Raw genomic sequence first — 23,855 nt, 5'->3', positions numbered from 1 at the left:
CAGAAACTACATCTACGGAAAGTGTGCTAGAGCATCTGTTGAAGCATATGAACCACATTAGCATTCCCCACCACCCCATAAAATGACACACGTACATACAAACCATCACCACAAACTCTCGTGAAATCTGCAGCAATTAAAACAGCATAACCAGCAAGCTGACATGCAGCTTGTTTCTGCAACTGCCCTGGCCCTCTTATCTTCTGCTTACCAGCTTTGCCATCCTGACTGATTACACTTTGGTACCACACTTGAAGTTATTTTCTGCCACCAAACAGAAGCATGTTCTGTCAGTGACATTTCTGGCTCCCCAGCTATAGCAAATGTGAAGATCAACTGCACAGACATTGGAACAATTATTTCTCAGAGGATGTATTACTTAACTGAAAATGGATTATTTTAACCTGTTTTACAGAAAAAAGGTTTCATCTTGTCTAGCACTTAACAAGTTTCCATAGCACCTAATAACACCATTCCACTAATACATCAAGCCAGCAAACTGTCACTACCACCATTACAATTGATCACACTCCCCCCTTCTATCACTCCAATCTTTCCTCTGTGCCTCTCCCATGCAGAGGTACTTGTGCAGCTGTACAGTGAATTGGATCAGGAATTGATCCCAACTGAAATAAAATGCTGTTTTCTTTCCATTAGTTTTAAGCTGCATCACTGGTAGCAGGATCCAATTCCCAAGCACTCAAGCACTTGAGCTGGCAAAGAGAGGAATAAACAGCTCCAACAGTGAGAGGAGGGCAATTCTCAGCAGTCTCAAAGTGCTCAGGGAACTATGGCATAAATTGCAGTGTCTTTGTGTGATAGCAAGAATCTTGTTATAGGATACTGTGGTGCTTTTTATCAAGACCTGCATCTCCTTGTAAAACTATACCTAAAATTCAGTTCAACAGAAAATCTTCAAGGTTGCCTTTACTGATTCTTCACTTGTTACTTCAGCTTCAGTTGTTTCAGTTGCTTTCTCTCTTCTGGAGTGAAAGCAAAGAATATATATTAGAAAATAATGTAATATGTAGTGAGCAGAAGATACCAAATGAGATATTTGTGCCAAATCTGAAAAACTTAGGAAGTTCGACAGCTCTTTTCACCTCCCTTCTCACCTTTTCCAGAAGAGAAGGTTTTAAAAACAGGGGAGGGATCACAGTAGAAATGATTGGACACAACTCCTGGTGTCACCAGAGCTCCTGGGCTGAGGCTCTTCCAGCCCACGGCTGTGACTATGGCAGGGATAGTGGTAACAACATTTACACTATTATTGCCCGTTACTGCAACTGACAGAACAAATATACGCCTGGTGAGGAAAATTCTCCTTCCTCTCCAAATGATCCACCCCATTTCCCAATTCTCAATATTATAAAAGCAATTTAATGTTTGTATATTTTCAACTCCATGTTGTGAATTCCACATTTACATCCTCCAGTCTCAGGCATGAAGAGTAGCAACACGTTTGTTATCTGGTGCATTTTCTGCCCGGCTGCATGGATACTAAGAGAGGGAAAAGCCATGTACACGAGACAGACTTTTATTGATGTTGATTTTATGCTATAATTTTATACTTTTCATACTTCAGTGTGCTAATGTTTTGTTCAAAATAAATCTCAATGATACAAAATGATGAGCTAAACCTAGCATTTAATTTTCCAAATAGTACTTGCACATTTTGCATTTTGATACATATGCTAATACCTACTAATTAGAATCATAACAAAGACTTTCAAGATAGGAATTAGGGAGAGGAACTTTCCAAACCAAAATTGATTCGTTATATGACAAAACAAACATTAGAACCACTTCTTCTGTATAATGATGCAAAATATTCTCACAATAGAAGAATTGGAAGAGAATTCTAGCAGGGAGAAAAAATTAAAACCTACGTGCTATAAATTTGCCTTTTCATTATGTTCAGCCTCAAACACTGCTAAAATAAAAAGGAATCACCTATATTTTGTCATAGCTCAAAATCAAGAGATAGCACTGTGTAAAAGTCTAGGGATGCTATTAGAAATGGGTGACAAACACCATGCAAGGACTTACTGATAAAACCAATACTGCAGTATTATGGTTGAATTCTCTGTAGCAAAAATCAGTCTTATTGCTTTAGAGCACTTAAAGGACCAAGGAAGCTTCTACACTCATGCAGAAGCTACGCTTTTTTGCAAAGATGAATGCATATTTTACTTTTTATTAGCACTGCAACTGCATTAGCTTAAGAGGCTGTTTCACAGAAGCCTACAAAAAACGAAGCAATACGATTGCATTGAATGGGAAGATCCTAATCAGTACCTCGTATTAGCAACTTAAAACTAAAGACCATTGAGACAGGCGTAGAGGTTAAAATCCATCATCTTTTTAAGAAAACTCCTTTGATACATTCTAAAAGCTCCTGCTTTTGTAATAAAAATAAAATTCCGTCAGTCATTCTGCTTTTAGATTAAACTGCTAAGCAAAATTATGCTCACTAGAAATATATTCATATATGTTGAAATCCTGAGAAGTACTTCAGCATGGCAGGAAAACGGTGTCACACTATTAGAATTGCAAATTATGTCACCTTTTAGCAAGTGACCAGCAACAGGCCACTCCGAAGTGCTTGGCAAGGGAAGAAGGTTTGTTTTCACAGTAGTTAACGCTTACTTTACGGCTAATCCATCTCAACTTTGCAGGCTGGCTTACCTCAGCAATCCGCACTTTTGGAATAAGTGATGGGAGAAGTTTATGTTCCTGTTCCAGACTGCTGCTTACAGCGTTTGTGCGAGCTCATCTGCGGGTACACCGCTCCACAATGACAGCGTGAGTATTCTAACTGCGGCCACACTGACCATCTTTTTCTTACTATGAACCCTGAGAACAACAAACAAAACCCCCAACAAACAACACAACCCCCTCAACAAACTCAAATCCTGAACTGGAATTTAGACTACTTAGATATCTGTAGTACACAAAATGCTACTCAAAGAACGGTAAGCCCACCCATCAGTTAAAACCACGTTGCTCATCTCTTACACCATGTGCTGTGCACTTCTCTCCTTAGCAGTCCCCACCTTGGTCACACACAGAAGATACCCTTGGAGCCATATTCTTATTCGCACTGAAGGAAATAACATTGTTTGAAAACAGGATGTACACAAAAGATTTTTTTTTTCTTTTTTTTTTTCCTTTTTGTATGCACATTCTCTACTTACATCTTCAAGGAATATTTGGGCAAGGGGAGAACAAATTCAAGCCGAGAGCTTTACATAACCAGCAAACAAATAAACAGCAACAAGAGGATGGAACAACGAGATTATGCTCTGAATACTCTTGTCTAACTGGAAGGCAAAGCCAAGAAGCCCTGCAGAAAACACAAGCTAGAAGCAAACTGTGTTATTTCCTATTGCTTCTGTGTTTTATAACGTCCCCAGTATGCATAAATCAAGATGTCATTGGCAGTGAAAACAGAAGCCCAGCTTAACTCCATAGCTACAAGGCTCCATTAATCCCTCTCTAACATTCTCACTAGGGTCCCCAGCTTTCTTTTGTTCTCATAATATCAAGCTATGGCAAAAAAAAATAACTATGGCAATGACACATACGGAAGAAATCTGTATTCACTTGTCAGATACTGGGTAAAAATATCTCCCTCGTAGTCACAGTAGTGAAAATTAAAGCAAGCAGGGGCTACTGGGGCATACGGACAATCATTCTAAATTTTTTAACACAAATTTATTTTTAAAAGCACTCAAAACACTGAGACCAGTCACAACTGTAGTCTAACATGGATCAACATAAAATAGCACCATCATTACTTGGGGGCTTTTTTAAGATAATCAGTCTTCAGAAACATTCCTACTTCACGCTTATGTCAGCTCTGTTTATTATTATTGCAAGGTAAGAGAAATGCTGTCCTCAGTAAACTTACTGGAAGGAGAAACTGGAGCAATAGAAAGCAACAGTTCTCCCCTGTAGAAAGGGAACCTCCTGCTTTGGCACAGCCATGTTAAAAATCCAGACAGCTTTTCTTTGGGCAAGGTGTAACCCACTGAAATCTGTCAGGAAGGTTGCAGATGTTGCTGTCACAGTGCATCTGAGGAAGCACGCACTGTATGTTCAACTTTGTTTTTGCTTTCCTTCCACTCCCAGATGTGAAATATTTTCATAATTATCCAAAGAATTTATCAGCAACTTCTTCACTGGTTTGTGTTGCTAAAAGCTATATCATCTAAAGAAAAGAGGACAGAGACCGCACTTAAAAAATCTGTACACCTTTTCATATTAAAGGCTTGTAAGAGCTGCTAGAGCCTCGTCTGCTCCCCTGGCATAGGACAAGGTCATTCTTTAGATGATTCAGGACTTAATCTTCTCCAAGATATTCTGGAGAATGTAATACCTGAATGAGCCAAGTTCTACTGTATTTTAAAGAAAATTGAATCTCACCAGGAAGTGCAGAGGTACAAGACTCAAATGTTGAACACTGCAATGCATACTTTAGTTACCTTTTGAACAGAATTAGCTAAACCAATGAAAATCCTCGAGAAATCTACGGGCACAATAACCTGTACACAATATTTTCATAACAATTTGATTTAAAACCTACTAAAGAAGGAAGCCAGGGAAGAGCAGTAGGTTTTCATAAGCCTAAAGTGCAAAAAGTTCCAAGGAATGTAAAAAGGTCATTTCAGTCACTACACAAACCTGATTTATTCTCAGCATGACACCAACAAATCACAGCTAGTATTTAACTGATCAGCTGCTTGAACTGGCTTGGTTATATAGCAGCCCTTGCAATACCCAGCAGAATTCTGTCTTCTTCCACATAGTTAGTGTTTCTATGTCTCCTGATCAAGATTTTCTCCTCTATTTATACCACATACATAAAGGTAGGCTTATGAAGCTAGTGCCATAGAAATAATCATAGAACTGAAAAATACAAAGTGTATTTAGAACACATACTGAGATCTCTCTTGTGCATGCACACCAACAAAATCCCATCAACAGGGAAAGCACTCATCCAATGAGAAAAAAAAACCCCAATCATTATTCTTTTTATCACAGATCCTCACCCTAAGCATTCTGTCTGAAAAAATTTCAGTTTGGCATTTACATAATTTTAAATGGCAATTACATTTAGGGAAAGCACCTTCAACCTATGATCTTTTTATTTCCTATTTCCAGATGCTAAAGTAATTCCTATTCAAGCATTATAATTAGCAAACAGGCCTAAACTTTAATATAGTAGCACATTATGTTGTTTTAATCACAAAAAGAAAATACTAGACTAAAAACAATTCTTCAGATTGTGACAGAAGTTTATATAAATTTATAAAGCTTAAACTCAGAATAACCAAGAGGAATAAGCAAGTTTCAAGTATTTAAACTGTTCAGGAAGCACTGCAGATTCAAGACCACCAAGGCCAATGTACCATCTGGCTTCTCTGAAAACACAAGTAGATACTTGCCTTTGAAAAAGACCTAGCATAAGAAAAACAAGCAAGTACAGATTACAGAAGCAACAGGAGATCAATAATACAACTCACATACCAACCAAGGGGTCTCATTGCCATATTTGCATTCTATGCTTGATGATGTTAAAACAACAGATTCTACCTTAATTCTTACCTCCTTCTGGGGAAGAAAGGGAAAAAGTGGCACATTTTCACCTCTAGAAAACTAGAAATAAAAGCAAGAGCGCCACCATGATTCAGTATTAATATCCTGGAATACTTTAAAGTCCATAGAATTTCAAATCATCTCCCCTAATAACCATTTCCATCTTCCTCTCTCATTATCACTGCATTATCAAGATCATTAAAAGTTACTGGAAAGATTAACATTTGTCGAACGATAGTCACAGTCCCAAAGGTGACATTTCAACAATGAACAGCAAATACCAGGAGAAGAGTGACTTATGTCATCCTTCAGAACCACACACCATAATTCAGGGCCCCTAAACAAGAGCAAGAATGAAATACGCTAACAAGACAGCTGACTTCATGAATAATAAATCTGAAAAATTTGACCGTAGTCAAAAAGGTGTTAACTTAAAACAATGAAAAAGAGGCATCAATTTCTTAATCTTTCTCTCAGACATCTTGGAGGTGAAAATGTGCTTAAAATGACTTAAAAATCACGTGGAAAGGCATTTCATGAGTACTTTAAGTTTTCCAAACACAAACACCTGCTTTTTTTTTTCCAAATTTAAACACCAGTACATTTAGTACTTTTGTAAGAAACAGATATTGGAAATGAGTGTTACCAGAGGTATTTTAGAAGGGAGTTACATTCTTGTCCCTCTGTAGTAATCAGATTTATGTGAAGCATTTCAACTTCCTGTACATGAAAAGGGGAGGTATTTGCAAACAAAAGATTAGGATTTACTGTGCTGTTAAGTAAATATGTTCTGAATATCTACCTCTGCATCTCAGAACTACCATAATGCAAAACAACAGTCTACCAAGACCAGAACTCCATTCTGATAATAGCCAACACTATTTATGGAGTCAGAAGACTCCATAAATCTCTGGAAATGAATCTAATTGCCCAGCACCACATCCCAAGAGAAATTTCTTCCCAACTGACTGCTCAGTTTAGATGCATGGACTGAAAACCAGCATTATCCCTGCTAGCACTCTTGCTAATGTCATTAATCTTTACAGAATTGCATTATTTACCTTAGTGAATCACAGAAGTTAAATCCTCAGCTCAGCTATGGGCTGTATACAAAAATTCTTCCTATTTATTATTATTTCAACCTTCTCATGTCATGCAATACACCAAAATTGTTCTTTATTGTCAAAGTATGCTGGTAAGTCAATTGCCTTTAATCCCACTTTTGCCTTATTCTCCCCCCATCATTTTTGAGCTTCCTGTTGCTTTTCCCTATGCTTTTATCCATATGATAAAGCAGAAAAAGTATTTACTGAAAGCCAGCTAACCTGAAGCTCTTCTTAGTTTGATTTTGTAACAAGAGCATATTGGAGAACTCATTCTTTCTTTGAAGGTCTCAGCGCCTGCTGTGAAACTCACATTGTCAATTTACTACTAAACCTCAAAAAACTGGCGCAAAAAAAAAGGCAAATCCAAAATGAGATTAAAAAGTAATAGTTTCATGTCAGTAGCTGGCTGTCACCCTGAAATAATATTTGGTTTAGGAACCACAAGTTAATGAGTAGCCCATGGCTATATGATAACCATTGTCTCCCTTGGAGATTGGACTCCTTTTTAGACAGGTTTATCACACAGGATTTTTACTTCATGTCCTGTGCACTCCACCCACACCACTGTTCTCCAGGGACCTTAGGGAAACAAGTCATGGGGAGAGTTCCTGTAAGCAGGAACTTTATTACTTTCACTGGGAACATGGATCCAATTTGCATTAGTTATTCCCACAGCTGTGGAGTCCTGCCTTATGTTTTTCTATGTGTAACAAGTCCAGACACTTTGGCATATACCAGCAAAAGGATAATGGAAGAGTTGATTTTACTTAGGCTCTTTGGGAAACTTCAGATTTGCAACACCCTTTGGTAACAATGCATTATTTTTCATCCAAAAACATACCAAAGCTAGGAAGTATTATCCTTGTTATTTTATGAATACTGACCAATCTACTCCATTGTCTGGTCAGCACTACCCACACAGTTTTAATCAACTTTCTCTCTGTAGAACTACTAGAGCTTTGAGTCATTTTAAAAAAACTTAAGATAAATGTTAGTGAATTGGAGAATGAAGATGAATGGGGAGGAAACAAAAAGTACATCTTCCTATTTCACCTGGCTAGGGACAAAAAGCTCTGGGTGAATTTGGTTTGCACTTGCAGGCTGGCTCCCCATCACAACATCTGACCTTCTCCATTGTTCCATAGCTTGACTATGTCCAGATTGACTTCTACAGGAGTTGATGGACACAGTAAGAGCAGAAAACATGGAACAGTTACTGGACTGTAGTTTCAAAGGTAACAGCAGAGGACAAAATTTTGCACAAAGGTGCACATTTCAGCCTAACCACCTTTCATTATCCATCACACTATCAAACTGGGCCCTCCAGAAAGCAGGAAAACCTTCCCACTCAGGTTCTGGGCAGCTCACAAAGGGTGCACTGACCTGGCAGCTGGTGCCCTCAGGTTCAAACCTCCATCATCACCAGTGCTTCCCCGCCTTAGCCCTAACTTCAGACTGGTCAGCAGCATCTTCTGACCTAACTTGCGATGCATCAAAGTGCATACATTGATTTTTGGCATAACTAGGACTAGACCCTTTGTCTGCAAGGTCACAGACCCAAAAAAACCTCAGATCCAGAAGGAGAAGAAAATATTATATACAAGCCATAAGACAAGAACTATTGGCCAAGGATTGAAGGGCAGGCCGTAATTTTTGCAGGCACAGGCAAGTGAGACAGAGACAGGAACACAGTGTCCTGTGATACCTGGTAGCCTGCTGCAGGCCTCTGCTTGCTAAATGGGAGCACGTGACAAGGCAGGCCACAGACATTTATCTGGATGAACGATAAATCACTCTCTTAGGTCAAGCATGGACTGGAGTTCCCCGGATCCAAGTTCTTCAGGCATTTGTTTTGACAGCTATGGTTCAATTACCAACAGTGACTGTACATAAGATACTATTGTGTGCAGTATTTTTAAAAAAATATCAAGCTCTTAGTAATAATGGAAAATAATTATCATTCCTTTATTAAACCCAGACAGGAAATGATGATGTCTGCTAACGAAGTTTTATGACATGCATAAACACCATCCTCATTCCTGTATTTGCTTCCTCTTTGCTCAAAATCTGCATACTCGGACAGCAAGGCTGTTTTTAGCACGGGGGGGGCTATCAGCCTGGGGATATCTCTCATGCACTCTCAGGATGGTTTTTCAAATTGTTAAATTTTTTTTTCTACCATTTGTCATTGAAAGAGTGCTTTGGCACTTAAGAAGTCAAAGGAATGAAGTTGAAGTGCATCTTTTAAAACTCATCAAGACCTTCATGGGAGTTGTCATTCAGAAATCAAGCAACCTCCATGTCAGCTTAAATCATTATGCCTACTGAAATATTTAACACCCTTTTTTTTTACATTTTCAGCTTGGCTCAGAAGCGCTGTGGATAGATGACACACCTAAACGAGTATAACCAATGTGTTTAAATTTGTCTGTCTTTATTATAAAGTTACTTCCTTCTCATGAAACACTTGCCAACTTTTTTATTTTATAATAACACCCCCCTCATGTTAAAGAATAAAATGTTTAAACATGAGAATTCATAAATCTGCTACGTAAGACTATTTCTCCTTTAATTATAGAATAGATTACAACTAAAAAAAACAAACCAAACAAACAAAAAAGCCCCAGCAAGTGATTTGGTCCTGCAAGACAGTGGATATATTGCATGTGTTTCATGAACTGCAGAAAATAGTTCTTCATTAACAAGATGCCTCCTTGCCAGTATTCCCAAGGTGGCAAACAGTGAGAGCTGGTAAGTCTTCACTCTACCTAAAACCAAGAGGAACTTGATTTAAACAGAAACATTGATTCTATTAACAATGAGAAAATACAAGTCTGTGAACATGTAAATAATACCCTGCCCACCTAAAAAGTTATACCACATATAGCAACAACTGCCTACATTTTAGTGGATGACTGTGCACATCCTGTCTGAAACAAGCCTGGAAACACAAACAATTAAAAAAAAAAACAAAAAACCAAAAACTCCCATCTTATTACAGTAGTGTGTAAAAACAGAAAGGTCCCCTTTAAAGGCAGACCAAGGACATTACCTACAAACTTGCAGTTAAATACCTAAATTCTTGTACATTACAAGCATGAACCCACAATCTCCCCTTTCTTAGATGAGTTTTCATAGCACTTTACTCCACTTGCTCAAGCCTCAACAAGCTCAAGTGACTCAGACCAGTACTTTCATATTCATCAGGGTGGGGCAAGGGAGAAAACCTCAGTACAGACACTTTGGGGTTATAAGAATGCAAATCACCCAATTCAGCATTTTGAATAGCACCCATAACTCAAAGCTAAAACCTGTGCTACACCAGACCACATGGTAAAGCCCATCATATGCCTAATAAGAAACATTCATAAATACATCAAAAAAAACCCTGAAATTTCAGGTTAGTCTTCAAAAATTGCTCATCACCAATGGCACCACAATAATCAAGTGAAGAAGGGACAAAGTAAGAACAACTCCTGTAAGATGCCCATCCAGGAATACTGTGCAAAAGAAACAATACTTTTTAATGCCCAGCAAGTCAAGCAGCACAGGGGTGTCCAACAGACCCACTGCAAGATTAAGGCTAGAATTGAACAAAAAATCAGCTACAGTCATTCGGGTGAAGTACTCCTTTCATTATTTCTTTTGTTCACCTCTTAGCTGTCAGATTACTCCCAAACCTCAAAACTCAGCTAATTTTTAAAAAATGGCATTATCTGGCTACAACAAAAAGGAGATACAGACAAGACCATAAAAACATCAGAACTGCAGGTTGGCTCAGGCATCCCAACCAGAAATTACAAGGGAACCAAGAAAGGTTGGATCACAGAACAAAATTAGGGCCATCTGAGGATTTGTATACCTTAGACCAGAACCTGCAAATGTTTCCATTTCTAACCTCTTTCCCTGCCTAGAAGACATGCAGATAACCTGAAATAGCAAGACCAGTGCCCAAATGTGGCTTTTTGAATGTAAGCTGGTCAGCTCCTTAAAAAGGAACCAGTCCCTGGCTTCCTGGCTAAACCAGCAGGTGAGATTTCTCCAGCTGACCTGGAACTGTACTATTAACATGGTTCTGTTCAAAACAGTCTATTAACATAAACAAGGGATACAAGCATGCCCAGAAGCTTTTTATTTCTTTCCCAAGTGCATTTGTTGGTCTGATAAAAGTTATTAGCCCTCACTACAAACTTGGTTCCTTTTATATCTGATGGAAAACAGCCACACACTAACACTGTAGTAAGTATTACAATCATGAAGGTTTCATAGACTGGAGTTCCAGCAACACCTGGAGATCATCAGACAGAAGACTGACTGAAAAAAAAGAAAAAAAAAGCTATTTATCATTTACCTGACACAAACCTGAAACCACAGAGTTAATTCTGTAACCTGAGCCCATCTGCAAAGTAGACACCTCCTCATAAAAAAACATCTCCATCCAGGCTTTGCATAACTTGTTAAGAAGCAACAAAGCCTCTCCTCAGCAACTCCATGCTGGGTTATGAAGAACCATGTAAAAGAAAAGTTCTCTAAATGAGGAAATTCTAGACTGAAATTTATGAACTGAAGCAGTGAGAAAAAAAGAGGCAAGATCACCTCTATGCAACCTGTGTTTCACACAACTTCTGTTCATTATGTGTAAATACCACAGGAGTTCTCAGACAGAACGCCCAAGAACTTGCACATTTCAGTGTAGAAGAGGGACAACTGTTCCAGACACTGAACACTGATGATAAAAATATTCAGAGACCACCTTTATAACCTAAGCAGTGCAGAAAGGAAGGGGAAAAGAAATTAGAAAGCATGCAGATATATTCTGAAGAGCTCAAGTTACCAGACCTGGATCATTTAAAGATACAGTTTTCTGCAGGCTTACATTCTAGCTTAATGGTTTTACTCTTTCAGTGTTCAGAGTAAGAAGTAATTTGATCTATGACAGTCATCCCTGTCTTGATTCCAGTTTAATTTGTGCCACTCTTCAGAAAATTGTATCCAAATTCTGGTTTGGAGTTTATTTATTGTCTGCATGCATGTGTGCATTCAATGCTCTTGTTCCACAACCAGGGACAGAGGTTTGCTGATTGTGTGAAAAACTTGCACCTTGACCAGTTTCTCTTGGCTGACAGAATAAAAGGAAACTAACTTTTGAGAAAACTGCCATATTTCCCCCTCCAAATGCTAAAATTATTGCACTGCTCTTTAGGTATTTAGTTACATTCATCATTGTAGCTGCAAAATTAAATTACTTAAAATTACTGCACACAGCCTCAGGAACAGGGAAGCTCCTAGACTACAACTCTTTGAGGTGTCAGAACAAGGCCATGAAGCAACAATTCTTCCTCAAGTAGTCTCAGTTGATGTAACACTTCCCAGTACTACTCTAAACAACACAATTGCAAAAATAAATTTAAATAATCAGATTTACTCATTTCATATACAGTTAAGAACACAGCTAATTTTTTTTGCAATTGCAGAGTAAGATGAGTGAATAAATTGCTAAGAAGGATTTAAAAAAAAAAATCCTAGCAAGCAAGTTTCACAACCATATCACCAACTGTAAATGGGTGAAAAACAATGGACAAGATCACTTCAGTAGTATTCCACTAGCGGAAACACACATTAAAGTTGTTTGATAGATCATCAGTGATGGCAGAATACACAGATCTGACAGTACTGAGTTCAAACTTGTATAAACAGCTGTCTAAAAATTGCAGTCTCTTATTAATTTTACTCTTTCAAGTATGCTTTCCCCGGGCCCACATCCAGCAGATGTAACAGATGGAAACTGCCAGTGAGATATGGCAAAGTGAGGCAGGCCATCATGTGTGAACCAAGCTTCCTGAACACACTCTTGAACCAACTGCTGGATTCAGGCAGGCACCCAGAATCCCACCCAGCTCCACATCCACACCACAACACAGGCAGCACTTCCCTCAGGTAGATGAAACATGACTTACAGCCAATTGTGAAGTCTGAATTATTCATCCATATCCAGTTCACAATGAGTATATTTATAGTTTACCCATAAAGTGAATGTAACACTGTGACAGTGCTCTGATGCCATTGCCTGTGCCAGGGTACCAGCCTAGTCATGGCATCTCCTATTTTCAGACATTCTGCAGCTCCTCCCGACATTCAAGCAGAAGGATACATCACCAGAAGATAGATCACTAATTATTTTCAGAGTAATTATCACTAATAACCACATTGCTACATGATTCCATTGAGCTGATTTAAGTCCTTGCTACCACCAAAATAAGTGCTACCTAAGCTTTCTGTTCTCACAAACACTATCGTGCTGTCAACATTATTCATGTAGCCACACAAACAGGCTGCAGGAACTCATTTAGCTGAAAACTAACCTGAGGAGAGGAAACAAGGCAGAAAAAAAAAAAAAGAAAGATTTGTTTTCATTCAGATGAGCATCTTAAGCTACCAGTCTTCCTGAATCCTGATGCTACTGCAAAGGAAAAGAGGGTAACATGCAGAGACACGCATTTATTGCTACACTTTATGAATATTCAACTCTTTTTCTAAATAAAGTAATAGTTTTGAATGAGTATTGCTACACTTTATGAATATTCAACTCTTTTTCTAAATAAAGTAATAGTTCCTTTTACTTTAGATACCTTGAAAATTATCTATTCTTCTTGCCCCTCAGCATACTGGAAAAAGACACTCTAAAAATATAAAACAAGTATTCACGTGCACTGTACTCACTAAAGTAACTTACTGATAAATTCTGTGGTTTGCCAAAGTAACAAAGGTTTTAAAATGCAGGATTTATTTGGCATTTTCTCCAAGAAATCAATAATTAACTTTACCAGGACTCTTCAGGGAGCAAGGCTCTGCAGTTATGTGCAACCTGTTCTGCACTACAAAAGAAGAACCTTGGCAGTGACCATCTCAGTAATATAACTGAGCACTTTCAGAGCCAAGGAGACAAAAGCGAACAACACACCTGGAAAATTTAAATTGCTCTCTTACAGTCATGACTCCTTTTCTACAAATCTAATAGCCCTTGAAACTCACATTTCAAAGTAACAGCACATTTCCACTACCATACTAATGAATATTACAAGTTAATATTTAATGGAGATCTAATTTTACCTGCAGACAGCATTATGTAGTTGTTTCACAGTTAAGCTCTGGTTTAGCAGAGGCACTGCTCATGTCTGCTAAGGTTTTGAAGTAATATTGAAGTCTCATCAGTAAGCAGTGAATGGAGTGCCAGTGGCTCACAGACAGACCCAGATTTATCTGGGGAGAGCAACCTGGGACCCCACAGGTAATGTTACACCTATCAATGGAAGCAAATAAGGAGCATGTGAATATTTCCTGCCCAATGGGACCATACATGTCTGGTTTACTGTTCTGAGTTATTTTCAGCTCCCTTAAAGCAGGGAAAATGGCATGTGAAGCCAAGAATCTGCAGGGAATGGAATGCAAGGGAAACACCTGTTGTGAGGTCAGTTAAAAAACGGAACAAAGACACACACCATGCAAGCTGTGAAAGGTGAGAGGTTGCAGCAGCTTCTAGAGGAAGACTGCCTTATAAAGGCAGAAGAGTTTCTTCACTGGAAATGACTAAAGGGAAGAAAGAGGAAAGCATTCCCTACAGCTACAGCAGCTGAAGAATGTTCAGTGTTATTCCTTTCTTCCTTTTAATAGAAATATTTTCTATAATTAGGCAGTTTTGAACAGTGCCCAGAATAAAAATCATTACCTACTTTTTCTATAAAGGTCTGCTAGAGAAAGGCAGGTTCAGCTGTATGATGCACCAGCCAAACTGACAGCTAAGCTTGCTGGATGATTTCTCACTGCTCCCACCACAAAATACACTCCTTACAAGTAATGGACTTGATAATTCTTATGGCTCCCTTCCAGCTTGAGATATCCTACAACAGTGCACCCCATTCAAAAGCAACAAAGATTTAGTCTAACAGGTGACAAACAGCATATTGGGTTTTACTGACTCAGAACTAGAACAGTGGTGTGCTTTTTTCACATGTAGTCCTCAGCTGTTCTGGCTCAAGGTTAGGACTTCTCTGCATGACAATATTATTCCTATTTCACCACAGCTCATCTTGAACTGGACAGTGTCTTAAGGCCTTATGAGGGCATTTCTTAAAGATCCCACCACAAATGCAGAATGGAAGACAGCAAAACAGTAGTATGTGTTACTTTTCTCTAGCCTTTAAAATTACCACAGGGGTAATGTGGCAAAATCCTGTATCTGAAACAAGTGAAAAAACTGCCAGCTTAAATTTAAGTCCCTGACAGTTATAGCTGAATTAAATAAATGCATGACTTACAAGTCTCCTCTACGAAACAAATCCAGCAGTGTGCTGACCTTGAGAAGTTCTCTTCCACTGTTTTTTTTTTAAATCATCAGAATATCATACACTCAAAAAGACTGAAGTTGCATAATTATTGTGTTATTTCACTGCAACATACTTTCCAATGACCCATCCCGATGAGATGAAGACTATGCAGGGCAGCACATATATGTGGTGTTTATAATGGATTAAATGACATTACAAAGTAAAAGCTGCAAGTGTGGGGGCTATTAGTTTCTATTAGACATTATTCAGTTTACAGCTGTAGCCACTTGCTCGGTCTTGCAGACCACAGACCACCTGAGTAGACAGAAATAGTCTGTGCTGTCTTCAGGCACAAATGTCCTGACCAGAAGTTTGCTTCTTCTGCCATTTGTGTTTTCCTTACCTTTCCAGGCCATTGTTTCTATCTAACTGTCCTCAAAGCTGAAGATGTGCAATAGGAGAAAAGGATAGTCTTCAACCATTTTTAGGCCCTTCTGTTCAAGTCACTAGGTCAACATATGAAAGAACAAATAACTGAGCTGGGGATAGTATGACTGTACGGATAACAAGAGCTAAAATTTAAATGGATAAAAAATCCCTCTTGCAGACAGCCTCTCTCTCTTTATTACACTTATATCCTAATCAATGCTGGTAGAAGGAGCTGCGAATCTTTATCAAATCAGTGTAAGCATCTCTCTCAGCTTCAATCAGTTTAGTCTATTAACCTACTAAACTACAAAGTTTATAGTGCAGATGAAGCTCAAATTATGATTGTGTCAAACATTGGTAATTGTTTGTAAAACGCTTTGTTTTTCTCTTCCCTTATTACGTAACAGTTCACCAAAACCACTACAGTACCCAATACTCCTTTTCTATGAAAAAATGCATTGCAGCATCAGACAGCACTGCTGAAGAGGAAACCACATCAGGTTTATTAGCACCACTAATATGTTTTACTCCTAGCCAATTATGAAACTTACTTTTCACCTTGTTTTAAAATATCATAAGTGAAGGAGCAATGCCTGCCTTTGTTGCTAATTTGAACTTCAAAAGCAGATCAATGCTGTTTGTAACACAAAAGTTTGGAAACTCTACCAAAGTGGGTCATGTGGATCTCTGGTAAATGTTGTTGAGCAAAGCAATTAAGCAACACTGATCTCTAGTTAAAATTGGACTTAAAATACTTCCTCTGTAAAACAAATAAGCTCAAAATGGTCTTTTTTTTTTTAATGGAGAGAATGCACAGAAGAAACCATAGAGTCTCACCAACATCAGTATTAATGCTGCATTCAGTGGAAGGGTCAAATATACTAATCAACCACGGAAAAGTCTCTGCCTTCACTTAGGTGCTAAACTAAGCACATCCTACCATGCCAGAACTCATTCTTTTCAGCTTTCTTCCTTAGGACTCGACTGGATTTTGAAGCACGTGACTGAACAGCAGGCAGCACCCAGAGAAGTTTTGCTGTGTGACCACCTAAGTCTGTACAGTTTGTTAATCCGTAATAAATTCACTATTGTTTGTAAGCCTCAGCTTCCGTTTTTTTGTATATTAAGTACTCTGAGGCGATCAGAGGCACGGGGCTGCTGCCCTTGGTGGTATGATTAGCACTTACCCTTCCCCTCTTTCCAAAAGAAAGAATAAAGCAGATCTCACTCTAAACGTCTATCAGATAAAGGCAACACCAGCTCGAAGGGTCGAGATCTAGAACAGGAGCAACTGTTGCTGCTGCCTAATTTAACACACTTGCACTCCAAGGATCATTTCTCAGCAATACAAAGTCAAAACACAGAGGGTGTTTCACACACCAAAAAGTTAAGAAAGCACAACCAACAAGGGGACATACAAGGCCTTCCACAGGGGTAGCGAAAGCGCATGGAAAGCTGGAACTGCAAACCACCACCTTCCCAATGTAGTACAGAATAAGAAAGATCACAATGGCTTTAGTAGTGAGGACACTTGGAAAAAGAAATACCACCAAGAAGCAGAGCCCCGCCAGAGACATCAACACCAACTAATGTGTTTCTGGGAAAGACCTGTTTTCCTGTTATTCTGCAGGTTTTTCTTCAGTCCTGTCCTCACATCAGAGACCCAAACAGCTGAAGCTCCCACTGAAAGAAAGGTCGAGCAAGTGGCATTACCCAAACTTCTGCCTGGGCAGACAAATGTCCTCAGTTTCTTTGTCAAGCAGCAGGACGGATGTTTCCATTTACAAACACAGTTGCTAACAGCAGGCATAACTTGGCCGGGAATAAGAATGGGTCCCCCAGGACTTCCAGCCTTTCCCATTTCAAAATATCAATGCTCCCCCTTCCTGCCATAATTGCACACAACCATCCCCCCGAAATGTGCACAAACAGAACTAACAGCGTTTTAAGGGAGAAAACTTTAAGAGCATCAGTGGGACAATACTGGGTTTGGTCAGGAGTGAAACATATCAGGAAATAGCTGAGAACAAGCGAGTAACACACAAATGACTCAGGATCCATTCCCATTACAATGGGGAAAACAGGCAAGTCTTTTCCACACATGGCGGATCCACCCACCCTGGGTAAAAAAGTGCAGAACAAATGCCAATTTTTTGTAGTGACTTCAAGAAGCCCAAAATATTTTTCATAAGAAAACCATCATCCTAATATACTCAGAGTGTGGCTACAACAAACCTTGATTCTTTTCTGCTTTACAATGTAATTTGCACAGAATAGGTACAGCTGCTGTAGTGGGGCATGTAGTATTTTGAGTCATACAAGTAACTTGCATAAGTCCTGGGTTTGACCTTTTTTTGTAATTACAGTAACAATCTTTGACACTCCAGCTTTTACTTTTACAAAGTCAATGTAACAGACCACCTGTGCTTTGCGGTTGTTACAAAACACATCAAAACAAGCTCGTCATTTCTATTTTCATTGACACCGTGTAACAACAGAGCGCAGCCCTGTGACTTCCAAGACACAAGGCTTGCAGTACATGGCACCCAGACCCCTCCACATGCCACAAATACTGCCCTTCCCTGCCCAGCCTGCTGGAGGAAAAGCCAGCCATCCGTGTCTACCCCACAGAGATTCAGCATTCCCTCCATCTGAGCGAGTGCGGGGTCAGACTCACAGTGAAACTTTGTATGGACAGCTGGTTCCAGAGTTGGATGAGACCCATGTGAAGGCGAGTAACAAGTGCACTCTCAGCACCAAACAGATCAGCTGCAGACAAAAGGAGCACGCACGCCAATGACCCTTCTAAACACACACCACATCCACCAGCTGCCACAAAAGTTTACCTTCTGTTCTGGGCACATCAGTGTAAGGAAAGGAGGCAACCTTGATGGCAAAGACCACATTCAGGAGCGGCTGTGAAGAACAAACTAAGGGCAGCAGGTTATCACTGCAGCGCCAGTTTTGCTGGAGCATAAACCAAGTGCTCATACGACTTTGAAGCATAATTATTCACAGTTCACCTGAGTGCAGGTCGCCAGCACAATTCATGCAAGAAGCAACCGAGAATATCTCGTTTGGGATACTGGTAGCATATCAGGTCACTCCCATCAACTGCATCTCCCTCTCCTGCACTGAGGTTTCCAGACCTAAAACCCGCAGCAAACAGCTCTCTACCTTCTGTCTCTGTGTAATTAGCACTATTAATCCAGGCTATCCAAGCCCCCTGGCGTGGCTCTGATTTGGCGTTAATCTCTGCCGAAGTCTCTTCTTCCTCCCCACAGAAAGCCATTTAAACCTTGGCACGCCTTTGGGTTTAGAGCGATGTTCTGTCGCAGGGGGATTAGCCGCACACTGTACGAGTGGGAAGCACAGAGAGCTGCCACACCTGGCCTGCCTATTCCGCAAAAAGGAAGGAAAAGTTACTTTTCCAGAGAGCCGCGGCTCGGGACAAGACGAGGGCTCCCGTGCAGCCCGCGGTGCCCGCAGGCGGCTGCACCGGGGCTGAGCCCGGGGCTGAGCCGCAGCCGCGCTCCCGCTGCCGTTCCCGCGGGCAGGAACTGATTAGTCATTAGCGCCGCACGCGGGGCTGGGGCTGCCGCCGCCGGGGCCGCCTCGGCCGGCCGGGAGCGCCCCGCGGGACGGACGCGCAGGGGGTCCCACTCACCCCATCAGCCAGTCCATGGCTGGGTCCCGCCGCGCCGGGAAGCTCCCGCGGCCGCCGACTCGCCGCTCACCGCCCGCTCATGGGGGCCGGGGCCGCTGCGCGCTCGGGGCTCCTCCCTCGGCCGCTGTGTCCGTCGGTCCGTGCCCCGGTCGGTCGGTCGGTCGGTCGGTCGGTCGGTCCCTCCCCGGCCGCGGGCGGGGCGGCCGCCGGGTGCCCCCCCCGGGCTGACACTCGCGCACTGGCGCGGCCGGAAGTAAACACACCGCGCCGGCCAACCCGGAAGCGGCCCCGCGCCGCTCGCCGCCCCGCCGCGCGGGGCACGCCGGGAGGTGTAGTCCGGGCGCGCACCCCGGGGGCTCCCCGGGCCCGGGACCCCCGGGTCAGTCGGGCCCTGTGCGGGAGCCTCGGTGCCCGCAGCGCAGGGCTCGGTTCTCGCTGGGGCACGCCGTGTCGGGGCTTCTGAGACAGCGCTGGCAGGGCAAATTAATGTGTTAATTAGAGACGGGCAAGAGAATCTGCAATTCCCACGGGGTCGCCAGGGACTGCCCCAAGACTATCCTGCAGAAATGACCAAACAGTTGCTGAAGGGATATGCCTATCCCCAGACAGCCCTTTGAGATTTACACAACCCTAACTTTTAAAAGTAAATCCTTCCCATGCAGTTCGCTGATGCACAGCATTCCCAGAGGCTCCGTGATGTCCTCTCGAGTTCCCCGACCGGCACCTGCTGGGGTGGGCACGGTCACAGGGACAGAGCTGCTGGGGACGATCCCAGCTTTGGACACGTGCATTTGTTAGAACCTGCCTTAGGGGAGACTGATGGTCATTGCACCCACCAGTTTTCCAAGGGCAGGACCTGCCTTCAGAGGCTGCTGGAGCCATCCCCCTCCTTCCCTGCCCTGCTTCCTCCCCTGCCCTGCTTCCTCCCCGTGCTGTGCCAGGGGCTCCGAGGGCCCTCCCGGCCCCATGGTGTCCCCAGGGCCCCTCGCCCCCAGGCTCCCACCTGTAACCCCGCTTTTCGGGGTGCGTGAGTCAGCCCAGCCACCACACGGGCTCCAAAGACAGCCCCAACAAAGCAGCATTATCCTGGGGCTAATTCTGCATGGCAAGGGGGTGTCAGCGGGTGACTTAACAAGAATGTTTCTCTGTCATAGTTGTTTTGTACCTCTCTGTCTTAAGAGAGTAGAGTTATTTGTATTAAAAACCATATTGTGGCAGAGTTATTTGTATTAAAAAGCCTATTGTGGTGTAGTTTTGGGGACGGACCTTCCCTTTGAAATCTGCTTTGCACAACACATAACTGCTTTGTTTTGCCATTGTCCTGTAACAAAACTTCAGCCTGAGAATTATCTGGGTATATGGTAGTGTAACATAAGATCGTGAAAATGTATGTTGCCTGTGTTCCAATGAAGTGTTTCTCTTTAATACATTTTGTCTTCTAATTGGTTTTAGTTTTACTTATTCTTGCATTTAGGAAATGTAGCAGAGGATAGGAAAAAGGTCTTGCAGCAAAACTCCCCATACTTTCCTGAGTGACTGGGGCAAGGATTTTTTACAGTGTTTAAAATACCAGATCAAACCATCTGCAGAAAATAATTATCCTTTATGCAGACACTCGATCCAGTCATTATCTGCAAACATTTGAGAACAGATGTCCCTCATTTGAATTATGTTTTCTTGTTGCCCTTTGTTATGGGTATTTTTAGCAGGGCATTTGAGGATGAGCTCCATCCAAATTTACTGTGGGATGCATTGTACCAGGAGTAGGGTGTTTAGTCATATGACACATGCTTTAAGATGACTTCTGATACAATGAGTTTGTCATGTCAGATTAGCTGTTTTCCTCCTGATTGTATCAAGGAAAATATACAGCAACTGGCACTAGGAGAACGACTGGTGCAAAAAAAATCAGACAAGGAACATCTATTTCATTTATCTTTTGTATCCTACCTTCCAAGGGCACAAGGCCTTTATCTACATCTCACCTAAGGTGATTATTTTACAATGTTTTTTTTTCTTCTTGGCATTACATTTCCATTGACATTACTGTTTTGTTTGGGGTTTTTTGGTCTGGTTTTTTTTTTTTTTTTCCTTCTTCCTTCAGCCACTGGAAACTGCAGAAATCCCTCCAGCAGACTGAGCAATTCCCATTCATCCCAGCTTAGCCAGACCCCTCCGTGAGCAGCTCTGAAGGGCAGAGGATGTGCCAACCCCAGAGCAGTGCCCGGTGGCTGTCCCGCAGCTCCCCTTCAAGCCCTCCATAAAATGCATCACAGCAATTATTTATTTGGCAGCAGCAAGCCTGGGAGGCTGCAGGGCTCCTTTGTGCTCAGCCTTGTGCACATGGACAAAGAAAGGGCGCTCCCTGCTCAGGGCTTGTTGAGAGCAGGCCCTGCAGGACATGAGGATAAGGTGCTTAACCAGCGCTGCTGCCGCATACAGATGTGGTGGGGAGCGCGCAGGATCCGGAGGTTTACAGTGCTTGACGTTGCAGGGGTTTGCATCGACTCTTCCCTGGATTACTGCTCCACAGCTTACTCGTGTCTAACAGGATTTAAAATGTGAGATTATTGACAGGCAGCCTGGGCAGAACGTGTGCCCCGTGGGCTTGTGGGACCTGCACTGTAGGGCTTTTGGCCTGTGGCACATAGCAAGAAATGCTGCATTCACCTGCTGCTCTCCTCCTTGTTCTGCCACTCGTATCCCCTGGCCTGGCTGGCGTAACAGGAACCAAAAAAGTGCATTCCCTGCTCCTCCTGACCTCCAGGCATAGTGTGGCTTTGTTTCCAGATGTTCCTCAGCAGCACCAGTGCTTTTCAGAATCTGATGGGAGGCTGGAGGGGATCCCATGCAGCCCAGAGCATGGGAGTTAGGGCGGACAAACATCTCACATGAGGATTTGGCAGTTGTGTAAAGCTCTGCAGGGCTCAGTGTAAAAGCCAAAGTACAAGACAGCATGGACCTGAGGGCTGTCCCTGTCTGTCAGAAGGCTCTGTTAGGTCCCATAACCCCGAAGAAAGACACGGCAGTCCCAAAAGTGACTCAGTGGCTGAGAGCTGCCTTGAAATAGCAAGTGTGAACATTTACTTCCTTTGTTTTGTCCCACAGTTCTCATGACTAGACTGTGTGAAACAGGAGGTTTTATAGCCATCCAGACAACAGCTGTCTTATCTACCTGATTTTCATGTTCCCTTTTAGTCAGCTTGCTCTGCCTGTCTGATAATAAAGTGCTACCGTGGAGGGTGAGTGGCTATGAGGAAGTAATCAAGGCACCAGTCTCTTTGCAACTGTCCCTTTACTGCCTCTGATTTGTCACTACCTCCTGCAGTGGGAAAAGTGCAGCGTGCAGGTGGGCAAACACCACCGTGCAGAGCCAGCACCAAGGAGTGGGGGTGAACTTTGCTCCTTTATTGCACCAGAAACACCTGTCCCTCCTTCACCAGCCTGTGCTGGTGTGGCGCTGAGCAGCCTCAGACCTGACATCTCGACATCAGCCTCGCATGCTCCCTCTTCTCTCCCTGCTCTATAGGAATGGAGCAGTGGTCAGGCCTCTATGAGTTTTCCTTCCTTGATCTGAAGCAGTGTCATTCCCATGGAGCTCATCTTACCCTGCACAGCTGAGAGGCCTCAACAGGCAGAGATGTGAACCCATTTGCCGAGCTGAGGCATTTCCAGTGGGTGGCAGGGAAGCAGAGCAGGTGATGGCTGCCCTGACACAGAGGGGGTGTGACATTTTTCATCGAGCTGCAAATCTGCAGCTCCGATCTGGGTCTCCAGCAGCAGAGGAGATCCACTCTGTGCAGTGTATCTCCAGGAGATGGGGCAGGCTGATAGGCTTGGGTTCAAAGTGGTTCTGTTTGTGAAGCCCTGAATGTGGCGCTGGCTCTTTAAGTCAAAAACATCCACACACTCCTTCCCTGAGACAAAACCTCTTTGTCCCTGAGCGTGAAACATATTACGGTTCAAATTCCGGCAGAGCCATTAGAAAAAGAAAAGTGCATGAGTCTGACAGCGTGGGCCTGCCTGCAACTCTGAATATGGTTATTAATCATGCTAGATATTAATAAAAGTATCTCTTCTTGGTTGGAACGTTTGATTTTTTTTTTTTATAAATAAACACTGTGAGTGGTTATAAATATTGATTGCTGCCAGTAATAGTAGGACCTTTTACATATAGTCTTGCAACAAGACAATCAATCTGGCTGAGGATCAGACTGGAAACAATAAATGGCATTTTGGGTCCTAAACTGTCTGGGAAATATGGCTTTTATTCTGATGTCTAAAAGAGAGGTGAAACTTTAGGGAAGAAGGCTGCAAAATCTGTCCTTGGGGGTCTGCATTTCTAGGGATGTTGACTAGGGTTCAGTTGCTCTCTGAAAGTCACAGAAGAACAGAATTATTAGGTATTTCCTCTTTCAGACAACTTAGTGGTTGTCAAAACATGAGACTGGTGGTGACTGGCACTTAATTTTCCCCCCACTAATTAGGTATTACTGTGCAGTGTCTGCCTTTTGCCTCAGCTTCCATATCTGGAAAATGAAAAAAATCCCACTTCCCTCTGCATCAAGTCTTGTGAGAGATGATGTGTAAATGCTCAGAAACCTCCGGTGCTTAGGAGTGCTAAAAATTAGGTGGATTTCTCTGTTCCTTCAAGTGTGGAACACAAGAATTACGCTAAAATGAATTTTAAAGAAGAGGGAGTTTTAGTTTCAGCTGGGAGGCTTGGGA

The 23,855-nt window shown here is 42.1% G+C and overlaps 1 protein-coding gene across 1 annotated transcript in view; it reads right to left on the bottom strand.

The window, feature by feature from the left end:
- Positions 1–19,254, bottom strand: part of MOB2 (MOB kinase activator 2) — a 108,799-nt gene extending 89,545 nt beyond the window's left edge. Inside the window, exon 1 of the mRNA XM_054276232.1 lies at positions 19,128–19,254. Within this exon, the coding sequence (XP_054132207.1) occupies positions 19,128–19,144 (17 nt within the window). The 5' untranslated portion in view covers positions 19,145–19,254. The remainder of the gene's footprint in view (positions 1–19,127) is intronic.
- Between the last annotated feature and the right edge of the window lie 4,601 nt (positions 19,255–23,855).

Source organism: Melozone crissalis, unplaced genomic scaffold (assembly GCF_028551555.1).
Source record: "Melozone crissalis strain CALT ecotype California unplaced genomic scaffold, PUWL_Pcris_2 ptg000018l_1, whole genome shotgun sequence".
NCBI lineage: Eukaryota > Metazoa > Chordata > Aves > Passeriformes > Passerellidae > Melozone > Melozone crissalis.
Note: the sequence above shows the minus strand (reverse complement) of the source record. Positions and strands in the feature narration are given on the sequence as shown.